Source organism: Protopterus annectens, chromosome 14.part0 (genome assembly GCF_019279795.1).
Source record: "Protopterus annectens isolate FY-2018-M chromosome 14.part0, PAN1.0, whole genome shotgun sequence".
Taxonomy (NCBI): domain Eukaryota; kingdom Metazoa; phylum Chordata; order Ceratodontiformes; family Protopteridae; genus Protopterus; species Protopterus annectens.
This window is the reverse complement of record NC_056748.1, coordinates 22,455,102-22,473,921: the sequence shown is the minus strand read 5'-3', so window position 1 is coordinate 22,473,921 and position 18,820 is coordinate 22,455,102. Positions and strand designations below refer to the sequence as shown.

Sequence of the window (18,820 nt, the reverse complement as noted above, 5' to 3'; positions counted from 1 at the left end):
TCCTTTTCACCTGCTCCTTGACTCTCTTTTCTACCTTCTCTTTTGGAAAAACAACATTTTTCTATCAGAAAAACTTCAGCTATAGGAAAATGGCATCATTGCTTGTAAAAAAATGTTACATAAAGCAATGTCCTTTCAGCAGGTATTGTCTTTACTTTACAGACATTTATAAGTTTCTTTTTCTTCCCTGTTACTTGTTGTGAACTTCTCCCTCTTTTTCTTTCCTTCTCAACACCCTGAATCCTCAGATTGCTGAATACTTGCATCCAGAATTCCAAAGTTGTCAGGGCCATTGTCTTGTTTCATAGGGGCCGAATGATGTTTACAGACAATAGACACAATTTCCTAAATCCGTTCCATTTGCTTTTTGCCCAAAATTAATCTCGTCAGTCCAGTCATTAATATATGTAACAGTTCTCCAAGCCGTGTCAATTGCACTAGTGCAATAGTCAGTAAATCTAGATTTACTTCTAATAACGGTAAGCAAATCATCCCACATCTTAACATGAGGAACACAGATCACCAGTGTTATCAGGTGTTACCTTTAAATATGCATAGCATTTATTACACTGTACAAGATATTTGTGCTTTAGCAAATCATTAATGGCATAGTCATTTAAGGAACCTATATTCAGCTTCAAATTAATAAAAAAAATTGTAAAAAAAAAAAATCAAAATCAGTTAACCGCTGAAATCAAAGAGAACTTAAAACAAATTCTATGAGAAAACTCACACAAGCAACATACAACTAAAGTACAGGAAAGTTGTTGTTCTGACAATAATATTTCTGAAAGTCCGCCAAAAGCTGTAATTCCTTTACGTCACTCAAGAGCTTCTGCTCACTATTGCTCACAGTCGCACTTCTGTTTAACAGTAAAGACAAATAAGTCACAAACCAAGACAAGACTGTTTAGATAAGCTATGGATTGTCATCTCTACAGTTTGTGTGAATTTATAGCTGACTAGGTCCCTTGGGATAGCTAACAGCTTGCCTGTCTAAAACCTATCCCTTTCTAACAACCAACAGTGAAAATTAAAGATAAAACAACAAAATCTAAATCAAAGTAAATCTAGACAACAGTGAAAATTAAAGATAAAACAACAAAATCTAAATCAAAGTAAATCTAGACTACAAGCTATGTTTTCCTCCCTACAAACACTGAAAAATAGTGGTAAAAATAAAATATAAATTCAAATAAAACTTCTCTTATTAGTCAACGCCCAAAGTAAATCACAAATCAAGATAAGACTGTTTGGATAAGCTCTCTCTTCCTACAGAACGTTGTGTAGTTAAGCAACTTCCCCATCAGAAAGAACATACTTGATTTCTTAACAAATATTCATAAGAAAATAATACCATTCAACTGAACCATTTAAGAGAGTCTGACCATGTGACATTTTACTTCTTTGCCATGTTTGAACAGGCCAACTACAAAGAGCTAAAGATTGGTATGACAGAACGAAGTCATTCACTAGTGACTTTATGATGGCTTGCATATTAACCCAGGTAAATGTGGTGTTTTGTATTTTGGTAAGCCTTCTCAAAGACTAGACTTAAATATGGGAGATTCCACACTTAGTGCATCAGAGTACAAAGACGTAGGGGTTAGAATTTGTAACAACTTGATAGAAATTTCAGGCACAAGAAACAAAAAGAAAAAAAATGTGACACCAGGTCTTATCTTTAAGAACGTCAGCTCAAAGGAACCTATTAACTTTGTAAAACTATTTACTTTCTATGTGAGACGAGTCTTCTTCTTCTTTTGGCTTTTCCCAGTTAGGGGTCGCCACAGCGGAACTCCGGTCCGCTAATAATTGGCAGGAGATTTTTATGGTGCCGAGTTGCCAGCCCGATGCCCAACCTTCAACAAAGGCACGCCCATTTTACGCATGTCTTTCGAACACCACTCGACCGCGGGGAAGACATGCAGACTCCAAACAGAAGGTGGTCCAGCAGAGAATCAAACAGGAGAACCTCTTGCTGTGAGGCAACGCTACTGCTGCACCACCGCGGCTTCTCACCAGACGAGTGACTGAATGCAATTCCTTATTTTGTACATACAATAGCTGTGTCATATTTATCTTAGAAAGTATGCAGAAAACGTGTACAAAGAAAATTTCTACTGACAGAAAATTTCCACATACCATAAGGACTGAGACATTACAAGAGAGAGTGGTAGATAAGGAAGGAATTAAGAGTCTAGTAAAGTTTGTGTGCCTAGTGGACTGAGGCCTTCATTCTACATCCTGATGGTACTGTAGAAGATTAACTACACCACACCAGATCACTTGGTACTTCAGGATGCTCAAACAATGAGACAGAATGTGTGCAATCACCCTTCATTCAGATTGTACATTGCAAACAGTTCATTAAGCCATGCTTCCCATACGCTATCCACAAGCTGGTCAAGGATAAATCATCATGTTCTCCACAGAGATGAGGTGAATCTGGAGGGATGTACTCAGTTTAGCTTTTCTGGACACTGGCCCTCCCAAACTAGGCTTGTGGCTTTTACACAAAGAAAACCCAACAATCAAAAGTTATATGGTCACAGTTCCAATTCACTGAAAATGCAATGGTATGCGCAAAAAAAAATTCTCATAAGGAGAAAATCATTCCTGTGCCTCGCCTGCCTTACTTATCAGTCAGCTCCTGAGATCACTGCAACTGGGGAACAAGGACATTTCTCCCCAAGTAGCAACCACTTTCAGCACACAAATAGTAGCCACTACATAATGGAAGCTCATGGCCCACTGGTTCCACACAAAAAGTAACACACTATTAAAAATACTAAGTCAGTGGAAATTAAACTCACAAAAATTAAACCTTACAAGAGCACAACATAATACCTCAACTTGCTGAAAAATACCATTTGCCCAATTTGTAACTCGCATTATGCAATTCTAAAATATGTGATTCAAAAGGATAGTTATGTGGCACAAAAAAAGGGATGTATCATCGCAATGCTCTCTCTAAAAAAGATTCTTTGTTGAGGGGCACAGTGATACAGGGTACGGCAGATGGATGGCAAATAGGACTGTCTCCTCACAGCAACAGGATCCCTGGTTTGATTTCCCACTGGGGTGTCTTCTGTGCAGTCTCTGCATGTCCTCCCTGTGTTTGCATGAGCTTCCTCCAGGTGCTTCGATTTCCTTTCATAATCCAAAGACAAGCACTAGGTGGACTGGACACTCTAAACTGGCCATAGGGTGGGTGGGTGGGTGTGGGTGTGTGTGTGATACAAAAAAGCAAAACAAATGTGGCAAGGCTAACCACCTGGAGATGTGAACCTTGGCTCTAGACGATTGGCACTTTTGAGGCGACACCCCCACTTTATGTGCAAAAATGGGAAAAAGGGGTTGTGAATGGATGTTGATCTTATTTGATTGTGAGACAAATTTTGTGTCAAGTTAATATAACATACATTAAGCATTGAAATGTCGGCAAATAACTCATGACTGAAGAGTCTGAAGAAGACCAGTGGAAAACAAAGCTTGTGACGATATTTACAGACTTTGAGGGGGTTCTTTAGCGATACTTTTCTTTTCAAGGGTTATCAAAACACATGGAGGCAAGAGATTTCGATTGTGCAAGCAAAGTTGAAATTGAAATTCAGGCAGTTTGGAAACCCTTTAACATAGTTTTAAAAGAATTACGGCATGCATACATCAAGGCAACTGCATGCCAATTTTTTGAGTTCCTTGTTAACACAGACAAGTTCAAATATTAGCATAAAACTACAAAGTGTGCAGTCTTATGTGACAGATACACACTTGACACTAGCCGGAACCATTTACTACTGTGAAGAACCCCCCCCTCCACCTGAAGAATTAATGTATTACACCCTCATACCATGCATCTTCCAGTCATTTTACAAGCAATTATATTTTATATGACTACAGCTACACTTAACCATAGTTTGCTGTGACTAACAGCAAAGCCTAGTGTCTCTCTAAAATACCTAAAAATGCTACAAGTACTTCAGCATTACACAAAATCTATTTATAAACAAGATGTACCTGTACTACTAGGCAGAATCAGCTGCTTTACCACAGGAATTCTCACTGGAGTGGAAGACGGAGAATTGAAGCCACTGCTGTAAGGACTACTGCTAGCATTTGGACTGTATGAACTTGAGTAACCTGCTGGATTATACGAACTGTTGTACAGGCTGGACCTCCTGGTGGCTAAAATTATAAAAACACAGAAATATGACAAAATTAACACAAATTTGGAAATGTCACTGAAAAGTAAATAATATAATATTCTATAGTATGCACATGAATACATTTTAAAAACAAAAATCCAAAGACACAAAATCAACTTACAATACAACACAGCAGTAAGTAAATGTGCTGTACTGCTGCCAAATGACGGACAGCAATTCCCTAATCGACATAAATAAGGCACCCAGTAAGGCCCACTTTACGGCTGGGTTATATGTCCCTCCTCCATTCAATCAACCCTTCCAGCACCTAATCTAGGCAGTCAATATTAGGTTTTGCTTTTAAACTTACAAAAATGAATACTGCATCAATGCTATTAATTTAAGTACAGTGCAGCAATAACACATGACTGGGTGTGTGTATCACAGGAATAGTCCATGGCTGGTATTGTTTAATCAGGAGGGCAAAGCTTGAGTGAATAAACCAAGCCAAACGTGTGTATAGTGCTGTGATACAATGACGCTTAAGAAAAACAATTGGGGTCTTTGTACAACTGTGTTCTTCTTGAGGTACATTCGACAAAACTAAAGAAATACAAATGTACCCGATTTGCTTTGTATTTCTTTGCTGTCCCTCTTAAAACCTCTGCAGACTGTTGTACCTCACATGCATATGGGAGTCACATTCCCACATTTCCATAGTACACCAGTACAGTGCAGAAGTAACTGAGAAGAATCCATCTCCGCTGCTGTTTTTTCTTTTTTTTGTAAAAACAATGCAAGAAACCTGGACCAAGCCCAATGTAATGTTGGGATGAAGGTCTAAAAACAGGGACAGATTTTTAAATATGGCTCTTATAAACTTTGAAGATTTCCAGAATAAGTTTTTTTGTTAGCATGCATTTTGGAAGGATATGAAGCCCAGACCTGAAATGTCAGTCTTTAATGACTTCAATCTCTAGAGGCTTGTCAGAAAAATATAATTTTAATGAGGAACAGACCAAAACTAGGAGGCAAAATTCAGGAGATACTGAAAATCTAGACAGTTGTGAGGTATAACACACTTAGCACAGATTTTAAGAGGGACAGCGAAGAAATACAAGGAAAATCAAGTACGTTTCTATTTCTTTAGTTTTGTAAAATGTACCTCATTTTTCTTGCATTTTGCTCTGTCCTCTAAGTATATCCCAAATAAAAAGTCTAGCTGCTCAATGGTACTTCACCAGCTGGACTTTCTATATATATATATATATATATATATATATATATATATATATATATAAAAAATATACACACATATATATATATATATATATATATATATATATATATATAAAATATACATATATATATATATATATATATATATACACACATATATATATATATATATATATATATATATATACACACACATTCACACACACACACATTTTTTATATATATATATATATATATATATATATATATATATATATATATATATATATGTTCCATACACTAGATCGAATTTTCACTAATTCGAAATAGTGCATGGAATGCTCAATGCAGCAAAAGTGCACTTAATCAAAAGTGAACTTACGCGAAGTTCAGTACAACGAACGGGTGTTGTACTGAACTTCCGTGCAGTACTCACAGACCTTAGGGTTAGGGCACAGGTCATGGTAAGGGGACAGCCCATAGGACTATCCCCTTACCATGACCCGTGCCCTAACCCTAAGGTCCATGACGACTGCAGCGCAGTAGTGAAGGACTTAGCAATGTCCTCCACTACGGTGCGATAGTCACGAACCTTCGGTTTAGGGCATGAGTTAGAATAAGGGGATAGCTTTACTAACTATCCCCTTACCCTAACCCTAAGGTCTATGACTATCGCACCATAGTGGAGGACATAGCTTGTTTTTTATGTCCTCCACTGTGCTGCGGTATTTTCGGTGAAGTGCACTTACACAAAAGTTCAATTTCGTTAAAGTGAACTTTCACAGAAGTGAGGCTTCCTATTACAAGTTCGAAGTAGTGAACTTTCGTTCTTGTAATAGGAATCCATATATATATATATATATATATATATATATATATATATATATATATATACATATATACATATACACACACACACACACAGGCATGCTGGTTGGACTGCCAATCAGAGTGCATGTTTTTTAATGGCAATGAGCAGTTATTGCACAATAATCTATACCCCACTTGTTGCAGTGTTGCTACCTTTCATATAACAACCTTTCAAAGGCAAAAAAAGGCAAGAAACCTACATAAAGAAAACCATACAACTTACCAAGTGACATCAGGGGCTCTAAGACTGCTAATAGTTTACAGTCAGTGGGAATAACCTCACTGAGTGGGAAAAAGTTCTACAAAATGTTTGATTAAAAAAGCTACTTTATCAAATGTCATTTAACATGTAACATTTCACAAAGAACGTTAACTGCATTTACATTGTGTGTGCCCATTTTGTCTACAGATTTGACTAAAATATTATGCAATAAGAGCACACACACTGCTATTTAGGTAATTCAGCAAAAAAAAAAAAAGTTATGTACTCACCATAACCATCTGAGCTGTCCGTTTTCATTCTTCAACAGTTGAGTTTGGATCCGACCAGGCCTTTACTGTAGTAACCAAAACGTTCTCAACCTCCTCCCTTACCCATAATGTACCAACCCCTGACATTTATTTATTTGCATTTGTTTACCAGGAATGTCCACTGGGCCAAAGTGAACCCATTTTCAGTTGAGGCCTGGGGAGAAAAGCTCCAACACAAGTATGTACAATTACATACAATGAAAGTTATTACAAAAATTTAGAAATTACAGAAAATTACAATACAAGTGCAAGCAATCAAAAATACAATATATGTACAGTCAGGCAAAAGGAAAATAATTCTCTATATTAGATCTTGTTTGCTAAATGAAAAAAGGTGAGAAATATGTTACATGAATTGCTTTGGTAAAGAAAGCCATTAACTGGAGCTCAATATAAGGAACAGAGGTGTCCTTGTAAACTCTTGTTCTTGCAGAAGTCATTTGTGAAAAAGTTAGGGGGTTGGCAGGACGGGAGTTGAGGAAGAATGAAAACGGACAACACAGATGGAACGTCATGGTGAGTACATAACTTCTTTATCCGATGTTGTCAATTTTCATTCATTCCTCAAGAGTTGGGACAGAGTCCCCAGCTACCTGAAATCCTGGGTGGACTCTAAAGAAGGATATTTGAGTACGGTTGAACTAAAGGCTGCTCTTTCCCTCGAAATCAGATCTAGATTACAATGGGTAATAAATTTGTGAGGATTAGCCCAAGTTGCAGCTGCACATACGTCATCCCTGGAATGTCTGGATAAAAGAACTGACAAAGTTGTCACAGATCTAGTCAAGTTGGCTCTTTACGGTTTTGGTATTGTAGACAAAAGATATACAGTTGGTACATCATATTGCCAAAGCTACTTCTGTAACTGATTTACCTAATTTGGCATCTGCAAAGGAGACAAATAGCTGATCATATTTTCTAATTTATTTTGTCCTATGTAAATAGAAACGTAACTGTCTATGAATATCTAACAAGTGCAACATATAGTCTCTCTTTTGTTTTCAAATTTTGGAAAGAAGATAGGCAGATTAATGGACTGATTGATGTTGGATTCTGATGCCACCTTATGAAGGAAGGAAGGGTTGGTTTGTAATGTTACTCTACCCCAATGAAAAGTAAGCAGGTTTGGAAGACGATGCTTGAAGTTCAGAAATTCTAGCAGAACTAATGGCCACTAGAAAGATAGTTTTGAGGTCAAAAATTTAAGATTACATTTTGTTGCTGGTTCACAGAGGGAATGAGTTAAGGTCTGTAGTACTAAATTCAAGTCCCATGCTGGAGTAGGGTCTTTACAAAGTGGTCTCAACAAAAGAGCATCTCTCAAGAAGGCCTTACAAAGCTTAGATGAAACTATGTTGCCAGCTTTAGGTTTGAGATATCAGGGTGCATCATGCCCATTGAGTGAGACAGATGGTCCAGAATCAGATCCAGAATCCAAGGTTGCCAGACTAGATGAGACCAAATAAAGTGGAACCAAATCTGTTGAGGCCAGTAAGGTGCAATGAGGATGACTCTCTTCTTCAGCCTGGCTGCTTTCTGCAGAAATTTGGAGATCAAGGGAGTAGGGGGATAAACATAGAGGGCCAACAGTGGAACAGAGCATCCCTCAGTGATTGCAAGGGTGGGGGGACCACGGCAAAGAAGCTGCTGCACTTGCTGTTTAAGGGAAAAGCAAAAAGACTGCAGTAAGGCTGGCCTCAATGACAGAAAATAATTTTTGCCACTGTTGTTGAGGGACTACTCCTGAGGTAGTAGAATGGATCTGCTCAGCTCATCTGCTATCACATTCTACTTCCCTGGGATTTGCATTATCAGAGACCAGTTGAAAGAGATATCGCCCACTGGTACACTCACAGAGGGCTTGTCAGCACAAGTGGTAAAATCTGTATCTCCTTTGTTTATGTACCAGATTATAGACATACTGTCCATCTGAATCGCAATCGTTTTTGATGGGAGAGTGTCTAGGAATGCTTGCAACTCTAAGAGCACTGCTGTCATTTCTGGGATATTGATAAGCACATGTGGGGGGAGGGGCCAAGGACCTTGGATAGTTTTTCCCAAGGAACTGCCCCCCCCACAGTAAATCTGGGAAATTTCCATGATCAATATGACCTTGGGCTGAGGGAGAAAAGTGCCCCCTACCCAATCTGGGATGCATCAGTGGTCACTATGGCCTTAGGCTAAGCGAGAACGAAAGGATGGCCTTGAAGAACTTGATCTGATTGAATCCTCCACAAATGATACCTCTTGCAACCTTTTTATTTGGACTGACAAGTGTTGATAAAAAATTCACCACTGAGTTACTAGCATCCACTAAAGAATCCTCGAGTGGAAACTTGCTAGCGGAAGAAAAATTATGGCCACTGACGCTGAACCAATGGCTTGTAGAAAGAATAGTTGTGTAAAATCTTATAAGCAATTCAAAGAAAGTACAGTTGTGTACACTTACCATAAATGTAGATGTTAGAGTGTATTCACTGTTGCAGTCATCACATTTGGGTTATCTGCATGCAGTAGCCATCAGTCGGCCTGATTGTCAAAGTCTTGGGTCCTGCGTCAGGTAGTCAGGGGTATAAAGCATGCAGCCGATGCCATTACATCAGTTTTTCTTGCCCCAGATGTCAGGTGCCCCCCTTAATGGGAAGCAATTATATATATATATATATATATATATATATATCTATATAACACACACATATATATATATATATATATATATACATATATACACACATACACACACACAAGGTTATACCTCCAACAAAAAAGCAAATACACCAAACAGCTTTTAAGTGTAGTAAAGGAGAATAGACGTATAGCCAAACAAAGTCAGGGAACTGGCGGGAAGGTAACCTGGACTGCAACAGTCAATACACTCGAACATCTACATTTATGGCAAGTGTACACAAAGTACAGTTTTGTACCTACCATAAATGTAAATGTTTGAGTGTAAACACTGCTGCAGTCATTACACGGGTTATCCTGCCGTCAGGCAGTACCCCAGTCGGCCTGAGTTCCAAAGTCTTGATCCGGCGTCGGTTGCTGTCACCTCCTCCCTGACGTCAGTGCGACAGGGGTATATAAGATGCAGCAGACGCCATTTTCTTCAGTTTTTCTTGCCCCCGATGTCAGGTGCCCCCAAATAGGTAGGCAATTCAAATTGCTAGTAAAATATACAAAAGAAAAGCAAACAACCATTTTTAGTTACCAGCAAATACTCCTCATAGGTAGTAAAGGGTAGATGACCTAGGTACGTACCAGAAAGTAAGAGGGGAAGGAGGGAGGGTAACCTGGACTGCAGCAGTGTTTACACTCGAACATCTACATTTATGGTAGGTACAAAACTGTACTATGTTCATCGTGTTACACTGCTGCAGTCATTACACTTGGGTGGAATCCCAAAGCTGAGGTATGGAGGCTGGATCTATAAGGCATTAGGGGTGGCTATAAGGCCCTGCAGTCAGCAGTGGCAAAGCCAGCTCTGGATTTGGAGTATAAAGGCAAATGGTAAGGTTTGGTGAAGGTATGCACATAACTCCATGTTGCTGCTTCCAAAATATCCTTGGTAGGTACTCCTCTGAGATAGGCAGTTGAAGTGGCTGTGGCTGTTGCCCTGGTGGAGTGAGACCTAATGCTGCTAGGTACAAGTTTCCCATGGTGGGTATAGCGGAAACGTATACAGTGTCCTACCCATTTTGAAATAGACTGCTTTGAAATGGCTTTTCCCTGTGCTCCTGCAGCGTATGCTACCAATAATTGCTCAGATTTTCTGAAAGCTTTGGTTTTGTCCAAGTAGAAGCGTAACTGTGTGAATGTGCAAAGAATGTAGTAGTCTCTTCCCTTTGTTCCGTGGTTTTGGATAAAAAGTTGGCAAGTGAATAGTTTGGTTTAGAGCCACACTTGATACAACCCCTTTGGCATAAACGTAGGGTTAGTTGACACCCTGTCCTGGTGGAAGATGAGGAAAGGTTCCACTGCAATTAGTGCCTGTAATTCTGAAACTTTTCGTGCTGATGTTATTGCCAGTAGCAGAGCAGTTTTCCAAGAGAAATATTTTATTTCTGCTGTGTTAGCTGGCTCAGGAGGAGGTAAAGTTAATTTTTCCAAAACAAAGTCGAGGTCCCAAGTTGGTGTAGGTGCTCTATGGGGCGGTCTTACGTTTTTAGCCCCTCTGCGGTACTATTTGAGCAAAGGATTAGAAAAAATTGGTGGATCCGTGTTGTAATGAGCAGAAATGGCTGAGACGTGGATCTTGATGGATGAGAAGGAGAGGCCCTTGTCCAGCATCTCAGTTAAGTATTGAAGTATCTGAGGAATGTTTGGGACAAGAGGGTCAAGGCTGTGTGCTTGGTTCCAGGCACAGAATCTCTTCCATTTATCAGAGTAAACTTTCCTGGTGCTAGGCCTTCTGGCCTCCAGAATGACATCCATAACAGCTTTGGAGAGAGGCATTGCTTGCTTGACTAAGGAATTTTTCATGCAGCTAGATTTAAGGTCTTTAGCTGGCTGTGAAGTACCTGATTGTTGTGCTGTGTCAGCAACTGTGGGATTTGAGGCAAAATCCAGGGTGGTTCATGTGCTAAGTTCTTTAAGATTGGGTCCTAGTGCTGGCGTGGCCAGTCTGGTGCATCAGGATCATCTTTGGCTCTTCTTCTTGCCTGGCTTTTATGAGTACCTTTGGAAGGAGAGGTAAAGGAGGGAAAGCGTATACTTGCAGGTTTTTCCAGCTGAATGAGAGGGCATCCACTTTCCATGCTTATGGATGGTAGCTCCTTGTGCAGAATTTCTGTAACTGGCAGTTAATTGGGGATGCAAACAGATCTATGTCCGGGCTCCACCATTTTTGTGTTATCATTCTAAATATTTGTGGGTTCAATTCCCATTCGTGGGGGTCCATGATGTTTCTGCTTAGGTTGTCTGCCAATGTGTTTTTCTCTCTTGGCAGGAATTGTGCTTGCAGATGAACTTGTTAGTCTAGAGCTGTGTTCCACAAGGTCATGGCTTGTCTGCAGAGGGGGTAGGAGTGTGTGCCCCCTTGCTTGTTTATGTACCACATAACTGTGGTATTGTCTGTCTTTAGTAGTAGTTGTCCTGGATGCAGCAGGTCCTTGAAAGCTATAATTGCATTTTGTACAGCTAGCATCTCTTTTTAATTGATGTGGAGATGTCTTTGCTCTGTGGGCCACTCACCCTAAATACATTTTCCTGCTATGTGCGCTCCCCAGGCGTAATCCGATGCATCTGTTGTCAGTGTCTGCCTGGCTGTGGGGTGAGTAAAAGGCTGTCCCTTGTTGAGGTGACAAGTTTGAGCCCACCATCTAAACTCCTGTTGAAGGCAAGGAATTAGTGGTATAACTGTTTCCAAACTTTGACAGTGTTGAGACCATACACTCTTTAGGTACCACTGTAGTTTCCTCATATGCAGTCTGGCATATGGAATTAGTAGAATGCAAGATGCCATGTAGTCCAAGGTCTGCAGAATTTTTCTTGCAGGGAGTTGGGTCTTTGTTGCCATCAAATGAAAGTATGGAGTCAGTTGTTCTTGCTTGTCTGGCGTGAGATAAGCCATCTGGGTTGTTGTGTTCAAGCTGGCACCCAGGAATATGATCTGTTGTGAGGGCACTAGTTTTGATTTCTTTTTGTTTACTGTGTATCCCAGGCAACTTAACTTTTTTACATATGCCAGATGCTTTAGAAGAATGTCCTTGCTCTCTGCTTGAATCAGGCAGTCGTCCAGGTATGGATAAATTTGAATTCCTTTTTGCCTGCAAAATGCAATTACATTACTGGTGCCAAGCACTTTGTGAAGACCCTGGGCGCAGTAGATAAGCCAAAGGGCAGTGCAGAGAACTGATGGTGCATTGAACCAGCTATAAATCTGAGGTATCTTCTGCAATTTTGTCTGATAGGGACATGCAGGTATGCCTCCTTGAGGTCCAAAGTCACGAGCCAAGCTTTCTTGCCCAGCATGGGAAGAAGCTGCTGTAGTGTCAACATTTTGAATTTTAGAACATCCAGGTAAGTGTTTAGAGAAGAAAGGTCCAGAATAGGTCTCCAGGCTTTGTCCTTTCTGGGAACCAGAAAGAGTCTTGAGTAAAATCCTTGTCTGTGCTCCTGTGGTGGTACCATTTGAATAGCTCTCATGTCCATGAGTGCTGAAATTTGTTTTTCAGCCTCTGCCCATTGATTTGGTGGCAGATTTGGCATTCCTTTCAACCTTGGCAGAGTGTGAAAGTGGAACCTGTAACCTTGAGATAGAATGTTGAGAACCCATTTGTCTCTGGTGATGCAATGCCAATTGTGATAGAAAAGTGTCAGTTTTCCTCCTAAGGGGGCTGCCAAGAGAGAGCTGTTTGGCAGCTGTAGTGGAAAGTCATTGAGGCTGCTTTTTGTAAGGTTGAGGCCTGTCTTCCCCTTCTTTCTGGCCTGGTATACCCCATTGTCGAGGCCTGTAAGGGCCTTGTGCCTGACCTCTACCTCTTGGACGTCTATATCTGCCCCTTTGAGGTCTGTCTGTGACTGGAAAGGACCTATTCTTTGTTGGCCAATTTCTGCTAAAACGAGGAGGCTGAACCTGTAAGAAATATTTCACAGTTTGCATAGATTTTGCCTTATCCTCCATCTTCTTTAATACCTCCTCTGCCTTAACTCCAAACACTACATCCCGCTGCAAAGGTGCATCCAACAATTTGGCCTTAACATGATCTGGTAACGTATGTTCTTTTAACCAAGCATGCCTTCTAATGAAAGAGCCTGTAACTGCTGCTCTACAGGAGGCCTCTAAGGAATCAAACCCACATTGCAAAGTATGTTTTCCCACTTGTTCAGCTGCATGTAATAAATCCTGCAATTCTTTAAAATTAGGAGGATCTGAATCTGGAAGCATCTTTTGTTTCAACTGAGACATCAAAAATTGCTGATATTTTAGCATGTGAAACTGGCAATTCAAGGCTCTTATTGCTAGAGTTGCAGACGTACATACTTTCTTTCCCCATCTGTCTAATGCTCTGGAATCTCTGTCAGAGGGAACTGGGTTTTTTGCTGATGAGGCCTTAATCCCTTTGGGTCCCTGACAAATATTTTCAGGGTCAGGCAACAGGGCTTTTGTACAGAAATTTGTGAGAGTCAGGGACTCTAATACCTATCAGGTTTAACTGGGGCTGGGGGTAAGGAGTCAGGGTTTAAGCTGGATTCAGTGTACACATCATCCACGATATCTAACACTGGCAGAATAGCAAGGGGTCTGTGTTGAGGCAATACAAGGAAGTCTGAGCCTTTTCTTGGATTCTGAGTAACCCTGGCCTTCCCAATGGAAATGCTCCCTCATGGTATGTAAGGTCTCTCCAAAGGAGTAGTCCTCAGGCGGAGAGGCTGATGGAATTGATTCCTCAGCATCAGAATCCTCATAAGGGGGGTAAAGAATATCCTAGGTCTGAGGATGCATCTGAGGAGATGGACACCTGGTTGGAAGATTCATAGTCTGCATCCTGTCTGGGCCTTCTATCAGGAGGGGGATGGGACCCCCTGATCAGGGTGATTAGGTCTTCGGCCATTTTTAGCATTTGTTTCTTGGGCATGGAAGCCTGTCCTGGAGAATGCTGTGTCTGTTTCTTTGTTTTTAAGGGGGGTTTAGACTTGGCAGAGGGTTTAATGGTTAACTGGGTAGGTCTGAAAACACCCTCTGAAGCTGTGGATTGCTCAGTTACTTCAGTTCCCTCTGAAGGGTTAGTTTCGGTAAGCTGAAAACCTAGAGCGTCCGAAGGCCCAGCCAGCTCCACGTGGGAGTCGGAGGCGGTCTGTGGAAGCGGTGGTCAGGTGCTGCATAGGTGATTCTCTGAAAACCGACGACCAGCCTAGAAGAGGCCTCTTCGTCAGTTTTGGGCCTCGGATGCCTGTCCTTGTGCTTTTTATGTATTCCAGTCGTTGGAAGTTCCGACGGCATGGTGTAATTGAATTTTCTGCCAAAATAATGTCGGGTAAAATCGAACCGACATTTAATAGTGCACTTGTTAAACCTAGCACAAAACCGACAACCAGTGACGTCGTGGTCTGGGCCTAGGCATGGAATACAATAGGAGTGGAAATCATTATGAGGTATTTGCTTCCCACAGGAAATACAGTTATTAACTTTTACTGACATCGGTTAGAGGCAAGAAAAAGTTTCCCCAACGGGGTACTTAGCTTTGTAGAAGACTTCGGTTCTGGATTCGGAATGAAAATCTTAGGAGTCAGCCGATACTTGCGAACTGCTTCTGCTTCGGGCACTGAGCGGCAAGAAAGACTGAAGAAAATGGCGTCTGCTGCATCTTGTATACCCCTGTCGCACTGACGTCAGGGAAGAGGCGACAGCAACCGACACCGGACCGAGACTTTGGAACTCAGGCCGACTGGGGAACCGCCGGACGGCAGGATAACCCAAGTGTAATAACTGCAGCAGTGTAACATGATGAACATCTGCACTATGTTCTTTGTGTTTTACTGTTGCAGCCAAGCTAAGGATGGGAGAAGGAAGATAGCATTAGGACCAGCTATAAGGCCCTGCAAGACTGCAGTGGCAAAGCCAGCTCTGGATTTAGAGAAAATTGGCAAATGGTAATGCTTGGTGAAAGTATGAACAGAACTCCAGGTAGTAGCTTCTAGGATGTCTCAGGTAGGGTCACATCTGAGAAAGGCTGTAGAGGTAGAGACAGCCCTGGTCGAATGGGGTCTAATGCCCTGTATGATAGGTTTTCCATGGTGCTTATAGCAGAAAGGAATGCAATGGACTATCCATTTAGAAATGGTTTGCTTTGAAATAGCCTTCCCCTCTGCCCCTGCAGCAAATGCAACCAGCAGTTGTTCAGATTTCCTTAGAAGTTTAGTCCTGTCCAAGTAAAATCTAAGTTGTCTGTGCACATCTAAGGAGTGCAGTATCCGTTCCCCTTTGTTCTGTGGATTAGAAAAGGTTGGCAAATGAATGGACTGATTAAGAGTCACACTTGATACCACCTTGGGTACGAAAAAGGGACTGGTCCTGAGGGACACCTGCATGAAAGATGACGAAAGGCTCCACTGCCATAAGGGCCTGTAATTCAGATAACCTTCTTGCTGAAGTGATTGCTAAAAGGAAAGGACCCAAGAGTTTGTTAATCAGGCCGACTGAGGGCTACTGCAAGCAGATAACCCAAAAGTGATGACTGAAACAGTGAAACATGAACAACATCTGCTTGAGCAGTGAGTGAGAAATAAGGGGAGGTTCTGTGTTGTAATGAGCTGAGTGGGTTCCCCCCTGCTTATGTACCACATAACAGTGGTGTTGTCCGTCTTTACCATGATATGCAAGTGCATTTGATTTTGGTTCCATTTGCCTTGAATGCACTGCCCAGCCAAGTGAGCCACCATGCATAGTCTGATGAGTTTGTTAGGGTTTGGCGGCAGGGGGTACAGGGAATGGAAGTCCCTTGTTTTGGTGTCAGGCCTCTGCCCACCAAAGGAACTATCTGTAGACAAGGTATAATAGGAATCACTGATTCTAGATCCCGAGAATGTAGACACCATAGGCTTTTTAGATACCCTTGTAGTTTCTTCATATGCAGTCTTGCACATGGAATTAGTAGAATGCAAGAAGCCATGAACCCCAGGGCTTGCAGTATTTTCCTTGCAGATAGCTGTGTCTTGGTGGCCAGTAGTTTGGAGTAGACTGTCAATTGAATTTGTTTCTCTGGCGTGAGGTAGGCCATCTGGGAAGTTGTATTCAAGCTTGCTCCCAGGAATACAATTTGTTGGCAGGGTACCAGATGCGATTTCTTTTCGTTTATGGTGTACCCCAGAGACGTTCGCAATTTTTCTACAAATGCCAAATGATTTAATAGTATGTCCTGGTTTCTGCCTGAATTAGACAATCGTCCAGGTATGGGTATATTTGAATATTTCTTTGCCTGCAAAATGCAATGACTGGAGCTAGGCACTTTGTGAATAACTTAGGCGCAGTAGATAAGACAAAGGGCAGTGCAGAGAACTGATAGTGCATGTAGCCTGCTTTGAAGCGTAGGTATCTTCTGCAAGATTCCCTTATTGGGATGTGCAGGTAGGCTTCCTTTAAATCCAGTATTGCCAACCAGGCATCCTTGCCTAGCACAGCTGATTAAGAGTTAGCATCCTGAATTTTGGGATTACCAAAAAATGTGTTTAGGATAGACAGGTCCAGGATAGGATGCCAGGAATAGTCTTTTCTGGGTACCAGAAAACGTCTTGAGTAGAAACCTTGTCCCCATTCTTCTTCTAGGACAGGTTGAATAGCCCTGATGCTTAAAAGAGAGAGAACTTGCTTTTGAGCCTCTGCCCACTGATTTGGGGGTAGGTTTGGCCAACCGTTTGGGGTTGGTAAGGAGTGGAAGTGGAATCTGTATCCTTGGGAAACTATATTTAATATCCATCTGTCCTGAGTAACGAGTTCTCAATTTTTTGCATGCAAGGCAATCTTTCCCCCAAAGGAACAATCAGTTGAGCAGGGCTTGGAAGGTTTAAATTTAAGTCATTGAGACATGTTTACCATGGGGGGGGGGGTCTTACTACTCCCAGCTTTGGAAGTGGGAGCCCCCCCCCCCCCCCACTGCTTAGGTCTGTGAGTACCTTCTGACTGAAGCCTGCATGGTCTGCTCTTTCTGGGTTTGGACTGAAGGCCTGGAAGAGGCAGGAAAGGACCAATTCTCAAACGGCCAATGCCTACTAAATCTGGGAGGCTGTACTTGCAGGAAATCTTTAACAGATTGCAAAGATTTTGCTTTTTCCTCCATCTTTTTAAGTACTACTACTGCTTTGTTGCCAAACAGGCGTTCTTGGTTTAAGGGAGTATCCAGTAATTTAGCTTTAACATGATCTGGCAAAGTTTGCTCCTTAAGCCAAGCATACCTTCTAAGTACAGACCCAGTGACAGCCTTCCTGCAAGATGCCTCAAATGAATCCAAACCACAATGCAAAGTAGGTTTTCCAACTTGTTCAGCAGAATGCATTAAATCCTGTAAATCTTTATTTTCAGCAGAGTCAGGAATCAACATCATTTTCTGTTTAAGCAATCCAATAATATGCTGCTGATACTTTAACATATGAAACTGGCAGTTTAAGGCCCTAATGGATAGGGTTGCAGAAGTGTATACCTTTTTACCCCATCTATCCAGCGCCCTGGAATCTCTATCAGAGGGGGTAGGTGTTTTGGCAGTAGTAGCCTTAATGCCCTTGGGTCCCTGTGAAATGGTCTCAGGATCCGCAGTAGGATTTTTAAAGAGGAACTTATGAGAGTCAGATACTCTAATACCTATCAGGGTTTCTGTGAGCAGGAGATAGAGAGTCAGGGGCCAGGTTAGATTCTGAGAAGGCATCATCTACAATGTCCAGTACAGGAGGAATAGCTAAAGGCCTGTGCTGAGGTAGGAGTAAGGATTCCCTAAGCCTCTTTGTGGAGTCAAATCCTGGCTTTCCCAGCGAAAATGCTCCCTAAGAGTATGCAAGGTTTCACCAAAAGGGAAATCCTCTGGAGGGGAAGCAGAGGGAGTCCTCTGCATCAAAATCCTCATAGGTAGATAAGGGCAAATCCTGGTCATCAGAGAAAATAGAAATTTCAGAGTCCTGATCAGAAGAATCAGAAGGAAAATCAGTCCTAGGTCTTTTAGAGGGGGAAGGGTGGCTTCCCCTGATTAGAGTAATAAGGTCTTCAGCCATTCTTATCATTTATTTAGGCAAAGGGGCCTGACCATGCAGTCTAGGCGTCAGTTTTCTAGGCATGGATCGAGTTTTAGGACTTGAAGAAGAAGATGGCATCAGTTTAACATGCAAGTCAGCAGGCCTAAATACACTCTCAGCAGCCGGTGCCTGCACAGTGGCTCTGGACCCATCCAAAGATGAGACATCCGCAGGTTCCACAGTCGAAGCATCTCGCGGCATACCAGACTCTGAATGGGTCTAAGTAGAGGCCTGCAAATCTGAAGCAGCGGGCATCAGGGGCTGCAAAAGCTCCACACTGAGTACCAGCGAACTGGCGACTAACTTAGTAGAAGCGTCGTCGGCAGCTGTGGACC

The 18,820-nt window shown here is 41.7% G+C and overlaps 1 protein-coding gene across 2 annotated transcripts in view; it reads right to left on the bottom strand.

The window, feature by feature from the left end:
* Positions 1 to 18,820, bottom strand: part of SLAIN2 (SLAIN motif family member 2) — a 1,031,976-nt gene that overhangs the window by 616,377 nt on the left and 396,779 nt on the right. For both annotated transcript variants that reach the window (XM_044055724.1, XM_044055725.1), the window contains exon 3: positions 4,021 to 4,188. In XM_044055724.1, the coding sequence (XP_043911659.1) occupies positions 4,021 to 4,188 (168 nt within the window). The remainder of the gene's footprint in view (positions 1 to 4,020; positions 4,189 to 18,820) is intronic.